Raw genomic sequence first — 9,970 nt, forward strand, 5'->3', positions numbered from 1 at the left:
TGGAAAAAAGGCCTGCTCAACCATTTAATCCCAAGCCAATTATCAATACCAACCAAAATTAGAAAAAGAGACCGGTTTCTCTATAACCGGGTATAGAAATTGATCAATGTACCATACACATCTCGTATCTCGGCGCACACACACAGAGATCGAGGCGCACACACACATTTCAGATTCGAATCAACGGAAATAACACGGTTACAGAAATAATCTCTGTACCCAGTTGTAGAGATCTCGAGTCCTTAGAAAAAATCTTTTTACTACGTGCTTCACATGATATCCCCCAATGCCCCACACCCACTTTCCTTTTCTACAAACTGCACACTTAATAATCAAGTAATCAGTTACTATGATCCCCTGGCTTCAATAACTATTATTAGTCCAAACTCCAAACAAACAAAGAAAAAATTGATGTATGATAGCAAACCACTAAAAAAAGATCCCAAGTTACTACATTATTAATTAGGCACAAAGTAATAATGAAATCAAAGTTTGTTTAGGGCACAAAGTAATAATGAAATCAAAGTTTGTTTAGGGCTCAGTCTTCAAGCAAATAGGAAAAAGATTCTCTTCTTCGCTGTCTTTATTACAAAAAAAAAAAGTAAAGTTTGAACGGTCAAAAGAGAGAAATAAAAAAAGACACATAAATGTTTGTTCAGTTGACCAACCAACCCAAACTTCATTTCATTTCTCTCCTCTCATTTGTTGTCCAAATAGAGTGTTGATCTAAAAAAATCCTATCCATCCATAATAATAATAATATCAAGTTTTAGATGAATCCGTTTAATCCGGTGGTATTATTACACTAGTCTCAACAAACCCGAAATGAAAAAAATGTTCATCTCCGTATTTTCCTCAACTTAACGGTATATATATCTCTTTCCTATTTTGTCTGTTATTATTTTTAATGATGATCTGTTTGTTTTTAATTGGTTTAGATTTTGTAGATCTCTGTTTCTTTCGGTAGATTTAGATTGCAGATCTAAGGTTGAGCAAGTTTAGAAGTTAACTGATTTGGAATCATAGGTTAAAAAATGATGCAACTCAAGTTTGCAAGTGTGCAGATCTTAAAGTTGGTTTATTAGAAACTGATTAATTTTTAGGACATTGGTCAGAACTTAAGGTCATTTATGTAATTTCATGTTTGCATTTATTGGAAGTGAATTGTTGATGATTGTGTGGAGTTTGAGAGTTGGAAGTTTATGTCAACAACTTGTTCTGATTTTTGTGTATTTCATGCGTTTATTTGACCTTTTACTTGAATTCATTTCCTTTTGAGGTGAATTGCGTTGACCAAAGATTTGATGCACGAAATTGTTGTATTCGATTGCAGGAATTGATTTGGTCAATCAATTGGTTCCCAGACTTCCTATACTGGGATAGCTAGAAATATATATTATATCAAATGGCTTCAGTAAGCGTGGTGACTTCTTCTGGACTAAGAGAACAAACTATTGGTGCTGATAAATTACCTGATGAAATGAACGACATGAAGATAAGAGATGACAAGGTAGTGGGACTGAGCTGTACCGTTCTTCTGATTTATTGTGTAGTTATACTAAGGTAAACAGGAAGTATCAGTATGTAACCTTCTTGACACTTGTAGGAGATGGAAGCAACTATTGTTGATGGGAATGGGACAGAGACTGGTCATATTATTGTTACAACTATTGGTGGTCGAAATGGCCAGCCAAAGCAGGTAATACCAGTGTCTAAATATGTGGGTTACTTCTATATGAGCTAAGGTTGTAGGTAGAACTTCTTGCTGCGTGAAGTTAGCTGAAGGAATACTGACGTTATCATGTGTTATTTTTGTTTATTTCTTTCCAAGTAAGATGTTCCGCTTAATGCTAATGATTACCATTTTCTAAATGCAGACCATTAGCTACATGGCTGAGCGTGTAGTTGGGCATGGATCATTTGGAATTGTATTTCAGGTAAGTTTCTTTGGCGTATAATTTCAAGTTTTGAACTGTTTTACTTTACATAGTACACTCACATTGCATGGGTCTGTTGGTTCGTGTACGTTCCTATGTTCTTTAACGCATGCATGTTGCGTGTTGTTCGAGCATATGTATATGCTCCAATCGAGTGAATGTTGTTATTATCATTTAACTGGTTATCGTTCTTTGTGGTTAAACAGGCCAAGTGCTTAGAGACTGGCGAAACAGTGGCCATAAAAAAGGTTTTACAAGACAAGAGATACAAGAATAGAGAGCTTCAGACCATGCGTCTTCTAGATCACCCAAATGTTGTGTCCCTGAAACATTGTTTCTTTTCAACAACTGAAAAGGATGAGCTATATCTCAACTTGGTACTTGAGTATGTTCCTGAGACTGCTCATCGTGTGATTAAACATTACAACAAAATGAACCAGAGGATGCCGTTGATATATGTGAAACTTTATACTTATCAGGTACTAACTCTCGAGTTATGGTATGTCCTGGTTTATTTAAATGGAAATGGCATCGCATTGTTTTATCTAATTTGTTGTTAAACGGCTTTATCTTTGGCAGATATGTAGAGCTTTAGCTTACATTCACGGTAGCATTGGAGTTTGCCATAGAGACATTAAACCTCAAAATCTTCTGGTACGCCCACAATTTTCATTGATGACTCTGTGCTGTCTTTACACTTTGTATTCCAGTGGCTATTTCTGCAGCTAAGACTCTTTATCATATTCTTCAAAAGAACAAATGTTAAAAAGAAAAGGAAAGGGGAAATGAGATTTGGAAATGTCGTACTTTTGAAACTGGTATTAGATGAGCCAATCATGACCAGTCTAGCTAGCTTTGGAGAATTTTCTAATCTGATTTGCAACTTCTGCACTTCTGTATTTTTGACATAGTTACTCCTTTGTATATTGTATGCGTTTCATAATTCTCATTTTCTGTTCTATTACAGGTCAACCCTCACACCCATCAGTTGAAACTATGTGATTTTGGAAGTGCAAAAGTCTTGGTATACTTGTGAACACTGTTGCTGTCTTATTTCTACTATCTAGTGGCCTTCTTATCATTTGTTTTCGTTGTTGACAGGTTAAAGGGGAGCCAAACATTTCATACATCTGCTCTAGGTATTACAGAGCGCCTGAGCTTATATTTGGAGCCACTGAGTACACTTCAGCTATTGACATCTGGTCAGCTGGTTGTGTGCTTGCTGAGTTACTGCTTGGACAGGTAAACTGTGTTTATTATATTTGCTTCTGGAAAATACACCATGTATTGAAATTGAGAGTTTCAAGACATTAAAATATCTTTTGTTGTTTTGTCAGCCTCTATTTCCTGGAGAAAGTGGAGTAGACCAGCTTGTTGAAATTATCAAGGTGATATTTTGTTCTTTCCTGTATTATAGAGTGGTGCATTCTTTTAATTCTTGCATGTGCTTTTACGCATCTGACATCACCCTTCGGGTTTCGACATACTCTTTTTGCAGTCGGAGCTGTAGATAGGTTTTCAGGAAAATGTGAATGCTTTTTATTTAAGTAATATGGCTACTTGTTAACTGAGTCTCGATGTGTGTCATAACCTACAGATAGACATATTATAGTATTTAAGCCTTCTATGTTTTTACCAAAAGAAGGCATTTACGTGGTCATAGCTTTGCTGAAGCGGCTTATGGCAGACGATTGTTATGTTATACTTGTGCTATGCATCTCTTTCATAAACAGTTACATGTTATGCTTTTTGCATGCAGGTTTTAGGCACACCAACAAGGGAGGAAATTAAGTGCATGAACCCTAATTACACGGAATTTAAATTTCCACAAATAAAAGCTCATCCATGGCACAAGGTACTGGGTAATCTCTTGTCGAATATATTTTGGATATACTTCGATTTGTTCATGTAAAGTAATGTGTATGCTGTTCAATCATCAGATATTTCACAAGCGCATGCCACCAGAAGCGGTTGACCTTGTCTCTAGGCTTCTGCAATACTCCCCCAACTTACGAAGCACAGCTGTAAGTGTGTACTCTTTGTTTCCATTACGCCTCTTAAATGTTTTTAATTTGTTTTCTTGGTTTGTGTGAAGAATTGCAGAATACTCTTTCTGCTCATCTAGGCATTCAAAATGTAGCATATAGCTGAAAATATAAGACATAAATACCATGTTCCCTGGCATATTGTAGAATACATCCAAATCACTTCAACAATATTCGTCCATAAAAATGTGGCGGCTGTGTATTAATTATTATGTATGTACTTACTGTGTGGCAAAACAATGCATTTATTGTAACCTTTGGATGGCTACAAGTGTGGCGTATTATGACAACTGTTCATGGAAGAGAACTTCACTCATTGGATGAATCCAACATGTTAAAAGTTGAATCATATTGCTTGTAAACTTATGAGCCACCTTGTTTATGCCATCAAAAGTTCTTTTCATAGTTTTGATGGTTGCTTTTAAATGAGTGTTAAGATTTTGAATCGAGGTTAAGATAGAGAATTTCATTGATTAAGTTCTAAGTTCTTACAAACAGTGGTCGGGGCCTTTGAAATGTTCAGGCTTTTCCATAGCACCTATTGTAGGATCTTCATTCAAGTTGTGGCCATACATTCAACATGCTACTTTAGCTGTCTAATAGATGGATAAACAATATGTTAGAGGCTTAATTATACCCCCAGACACTATTAATTTTATATTTGTTCTTTTGTTTAGGAGGGGTTGGTTATGCTTAAAAGTAAATGATGATAAATTTAACATGTTATGCAGTTGGAGGCTTTGATCCATCCATTTTTCGATGAACTACGGGACGCAAATACCCGCCTGCCCAATGGACGTTTCCTGCCCCCGCTTTTTAACTTCAAGCCTCATGGTATTATATTTTTCTATATGTTTATTTGATTTTGTTTGCTTTCAAAACAGCATGAAGGTGCACAAGTTACTGATTTTGAATTTCCTGCTGCTTTGGTTGGTCAGAATTGAAGGGGGTGCCAGTGGAGATCTTAGGGAAGCTGATCCCTGAGCATGCAAGGAAGCAATGTGCCTTCCTTGGGTTGTGATATAGTACTACTACCTAGTACATGTCCCTGCAAAGAAAAGCTAGGGCTGCAGCGTAATCATGGATGTGTAAATTGCAGCGTGTTTGCAGTGACATGTACACTTTGTTTTTGTTGTAGTAAATTCGGAAATGTTATTTATGGTTATCGAAACCTCAATGGGTCCTGCTTACCCATGTTTTCAAAGAACAAAAGATTGTAACATTGATATAGAACACAAATATTGACTTCTTGCAGTCCCTTGAGTTATTAAATTGTTTTAGGTAGTTTGTCTTCATTGTGATTGAAGAGAAGCGAAGAATAATTGGTGTTTTTTATTTTTATTTTTTTTATCTCCTCTGGGCCTACTAGTTCTGTGTGGTACTTCGCTGAAGTTTGTTCAAATTGTTGGATATATAATGAGTGGGTGGTAAGACTTAATCGTGTCTTTCTTTGGTGCTGAACCTCTTGTTTGTAAACCGTACGTTCATGATGTCTGGCAGGGAGGGACTACCATGCATGGACTAAAATATTGTCGATATATCCGATATATTGTCGATATATATCGGTATTTTGGTACACCGATATTGATATTTTCGATATATATATCCACCGAATATAGAATCTTTTTTTTTGATATATATCGGAATTTCCGATATGAAATTTTATATTGCCGATATAATTGATATTTTTGATATAATTGATATATATCGGTTGATTTTTGACTATTTTAAAATATAAATCCGATATTTTCAATATATTTTCGATATTTCCGATATTTTAAATAGTTTGGACTGGTTACCAAAAAAATGGATATATCCGAAATATCCGATATATCCAATATATATCGGTTTTTGAGTACACCGATATATTCATCGATATCGATATTTTGGGGCTTGCTACCATGTGCCAAACTTGTGTACCGAAGCTATCATCGTTTGTCCCCAGTTTTTGTTAAAACTTCGAGACCAGCATTGAGCTCAGGTCGATACTAAATGTCGAAATATTCACCTGTTACGGTCGGTAAATCTACAAGATAAGAAAGTCGAGGGGTGATGTATCTCCTCGTTCGTTTCGAATTTCTCTAGTCTGCTGTGTCAAAATATTTTTCTCTTGATGATGACCTTCTCATCTGTTCGCCCCTGATTTTTGTTTGTCTTGCTTTTTACCAAGCTATTTATGCCGGCCAAACTATCCCAATGGGTGCCACCTTAAAAAAGATTGCTTGGCCGGGTATACCTATCACGACATGAGTAGTAATTGGGTCGGGTCACTCGGGTGTGGGTTTGTTTCAAATATGACCCGACCCACAAGCCAACCTGTTGCCACCCCTAAGGGCAGAGACGGACCCAGTGTATGCTGAACCGAAGGTATTCACCTGAATACCCTTAAATTTGGGAGGGAAAAAATCAATATGTTCTTGAGATTCCAAACTTTACCCACTAGCATATGTTCTTATTACTATTTAGTAGTTTGATGCTTATAATTGCATGTATACAGAACTTTTATGGTTCTTAAACATTTGTTTTTGGCTTTTATGTGTTTTCCTGACTGTAAAAGAAAATTTGTTTGGTTAGCGAAAAAGCAAAAAAATCAGCGTTGATTATTTAAAAAATACCATTTTACAACTACAAAATTTCTGAAATTTAATTTTGCTTATTGATCATATTTACGGATCTTTATGAAAGAAAAGGAAGTACACATTTTTTTTTTATGAAATGATACAATTGTTGTTGAATGTCAATATGAATACCCTAGGATAAAATCCTGGGTCCGTCTCTGCCTAAGGGGGAGGTTGTTTTTTCAGAAAATTAGTCTAGAGGACTTAGTTATAAATATTTAGTAGTCCTAAGACTCCTCTTAAATTTGTTTAAATTTAATACCCCAATTTGATCGGAATGTGGAACTAACCACCTGTTATCTAACTTTTTACCACGAATAGAACGAAAATATCCTCACTCCATGAAACAAACATAACCCACTATCTACCTTGAAATGTAATATAGTGGGATACAAAATAAAAAAACATTAAATTTCACACAAAAAATTCACTTATAACTAAACTTGCCTTCACATTTAAAAATGCATATAATGAAAAAGAGGGCATCTAGGGTGCATCAAAGTGTATGAGAAGTCTTGTGAGAATGAGAGCCCTTGACAATACTTTTTTATGAATACACCAAGAGATTGGTATATGAGTGCTTTTTGAATATCATAAAACATAAACCTAATGACCACAAAGAGGTAATGAAAAAAACTAAAAATATTATGCCTCCAATATTTTGTGGAGGCATTTGACACTAGTCGTTAAGTCTAAACTCCAAACCACTAGACATTAAACCCAAAATCTTTATAAACTAGACCCTAAGCCTAAACCCTAAACCTTAAGACAAAAACCCTAACCCCTATAAACTAGACCCTAAGCCTAAAGTCTAAACCTTAAGACACTAAACCTTAATCCCTATATTCTAAATTTATAAACAATAAACTCTAAACCAACCCGTTTCATTTAATAGTAGTTAATCAAACCCACAAAATAAATAATCAAATGCATTTTGTATCCAGATTTTAAAATGCGTGGTGTGTATGCATTTTAAAATATATAGGTTTATAACGTGGTGCATCTGCATTTTAAAATATATAAGTTTATAACATGGTGCATCCTGCATTTTAAAATATATAAGTTTATAACATGGTGCATCCCGCAAATATAAGTTTATAACGTCCACATTCGGATGAAAAACAGAAGTAGTGTCAAATTTAACTTTTGGAGCAATACACGTTATGATTTTGCTAAATTCTATTCAAACCCAAAATCTACTCTTTTTGTTCTAGTAGTTATCTTATCTAAAAAGTAGTTATCTTATTCAATCTTTATTCGTAGTTATCTTGGAAGGGTGAAAAAGAGAATAATTTATATTAAAAAATAACAGGTGGCACCTAGTCTCGAAGTCAACAACAACTTATATTCTAAAGATTTTCTATAAAAAAACACTTATGACGAATAAAAACAATGTAGGGGTATTAAAACCCAAAAAAATTATGGATAGGGCTTTAGAGTTGTTTTTTAAAAAAAATGAGACTCTCTAGCCCAATTTCTTGGTTGTTTTTTGTCACTATAAAATATATAATGGAGGTGAATCTTAAATTTGGAGTACTTTTTGTCAATAAATAAAGAGAAAGGAGGTGATTCTATATTTTGAAGGTTTTTATCAGTAAAATAACTAGGAGGAAGGTTCTTATAAGTGTGACTCCGGAAAGTGGGCAAATCGGTAGAGATACATTGTCCTATTTTAAACCACGTTACATCACTAGGCAACTAGAGAAAGTTAACAACTTCTTGTCCATGATAATTGTCCATGGTTGAAGTACTTATAACTTGCAAGAATGTCCTATCACTTTATTTGAGCAAACACTACACACACATGACATACCATGGACAATTATCCTTTGTGGTTCCACCCGTGACATACCAAAACACGAACCCGTGAACATCTAAGGATACAGGTGTCATGCATAGAGAAATACATGAAATGATTGATTCAGTTTTCATCAAATTTAGCAGAACTCCAACATGTGAAGTGACTCAAGTGAGTGTTGGAAGTTGATCCTGGACTTGAGAAGGAAACCCTACCTATCTATCTCATTCCTACTACAGGTCTGAACACCAGAAGCTTCACTTGACGTTAAGTGTGCGCAAAAGAGTCGGCGAGTATGCCATACATATAAAACATTAAAACCTAATGACCATAGCCCGTGATACGACCCACATGTCACTATGGTCATTGATGTATATGTATTCCTCCCTCCTTGCACTGCTATCTTAAGTTTTTAACTTCACTCACACTTGTTTAAGTATCCGTGCACATACTACAGAGTAATTACCCCAAGTATTGATATTTCAACCTGCTTTCCGTCTTGATGATATGGTTCAATCCAACTAAGGCCTTAAACGAAGCAACTACAACGTACTAATTGCACAAACAATTTCTAATATTTGTACATAGATTTGATGTTTCGACTAATAATCTGACAAGAAGTGCATGTAGCTTTTTTTTTGATAAAGCAAGAAGTGAACGTAGCAATTACCCTAACATTATCTTTAGCAGTGATATCAACTTAGCATCAAACATCAAATTCTCAAAAAAAAATTGGTGTTTTTTCAATTTTAAGAGAATTACATATTGATGAAAACACCAAAAAAACACCAAACCAAACACCAAATCGACCAATATTTGGTTCCAGATTTGGTGCTGTATCAAATCACTCACGCGGTTTTGGGAAAACTGCGCGGTTTTGGCAACACCGCGTGGGCTTGGGCTGCTAAATGGGCTTTATGGCGGTTTTGGCAAAACCGCGCGTGGGCTTGGGCTTCAATGGGCGGTTTTGCCAAAACCGCGTCGCTTTTTTTAAAGTTGAAAATTAGAACGTGGTGCATAGAACTTGAAAAATTATGAATTGTGCATAGAAGTTAAGAAATTAACATCCGCGTGCAATTGAAGAAATTAAGAATTGTAATTCAAAATAAAAAAATTAAAGAAATTAAAACCTATTATTATGATTATGCAGAGTCAAAAATCTATGATTATGATATAATCATATAATATCCAAAATAATCCAAAACCTATCATATTACATCAAATTTATTTAGCTCTCTTCTTACGCCCTTACCACTCGATCCTCCTCTCTCTATTTGATGTTCCAAGCAACCCGCTCCTCTAAGTTCCTAATCCGAGGCCGATGATCTTCTCTCCTCCGACGGAGGTTAACTACTTCACCGAAGTTCCTCATATCCCCGATGTTCTTTGTATGTACATTTTCGCGTTATATCCTCATAAGTGCTTTTCCGAAGTCTCACATATACGCATGCTTGGGATTAAGATATATGTCCGAGAATATGCCTCATCTCTTTCTTGGCTATAATGATACAGGCGCCCTTATCCCATCAAACATAAGAACCCGGTTCTCATATCTTTTCCTAACCTCACCCT

The 9,970-nt window shown here is 35.4% G+C and overlaps 1 protein-coding gene across 1 annotated transcript; it reads left to right on the forward strand.

The window, feature by feature from the left end:
* Positions 1 to 576: 576 nt before the first annotated feature.
* On the forward strand, positions 577 to 5,236 carry LOC147480701 (shaggy-related kinase 11). Its single transcript, XM_086575445.1, has 13 exons — positions 577 to 866; positions 1,334 to 1,510; positions 1,607 to 1,699; positions 1,878 to 1,937; positions 2,144 to 2,416; positions 2,517 to 2,591; positions 2,905 to 2,961; positions 3,039 to 3,179; positions 3,275 to 3,325; positions 3,697 to 3,792; positions 3,878 to 3,961; positions 4,714 to 4,816; positions 4,921 to 5,236. The coding sequence occupies exons 2-13, from the start codon at positions 1,406 to 1,408 to the stop codon at positions 5,001 to 5,003; spliced, it is 1,221 nt and encodes a 406-aa protein (XP_086431571.1). The 5' UTR covers positions 577 to 866; positions 1,334 to 1,405; the 3' UTR covers positions 5,004 to 5,236.
* The last annotated feature ends 4,734 nt before the right edge of the window (positions 5,237 to 9,970 follow it).

This window comes from Coptis chinensis, chromosome 8 (assembly GCF_015680905.1).
Source record: "Coptis chinensis isolate HL-2020 chromosome 8, ASM1568090v1, whole genome shotgun sequence".
NCBI classification, from domain to species: domain Eukaryota; kingdom Viridiplantae; phylum Streptophyta; class Magnoliopsida; order Ranunculales; family Ranunculaceae; genus Coptis; species Coptis chinensis.

Excerpts from the sequence above, each read along its gene's own strand:
- LOC147480701 (XM_086575445.1), top strand. The coding sequence starts at position 1,406 with ATGGCTTCAGTAAGCGTGGTGACTTCTTCTGGACTAAGAGAACAAACT. Across the intron at positions 1,700-1,877 it reads GAAATGGCCAGCCAAAGCAG|ACCATTAGCTACATGGCTGA; the intron begins GTAATACCAGTG and ends TTCTAAATGCAG. Across the intron at positions 3,180-3,274 it reads CTGAGTTACTGCTTGGACAG|CCTCTATTTCCTGGAGAAAG; the intron begins GTAAACTGTGTT and ends TTGTTTTGTCAG.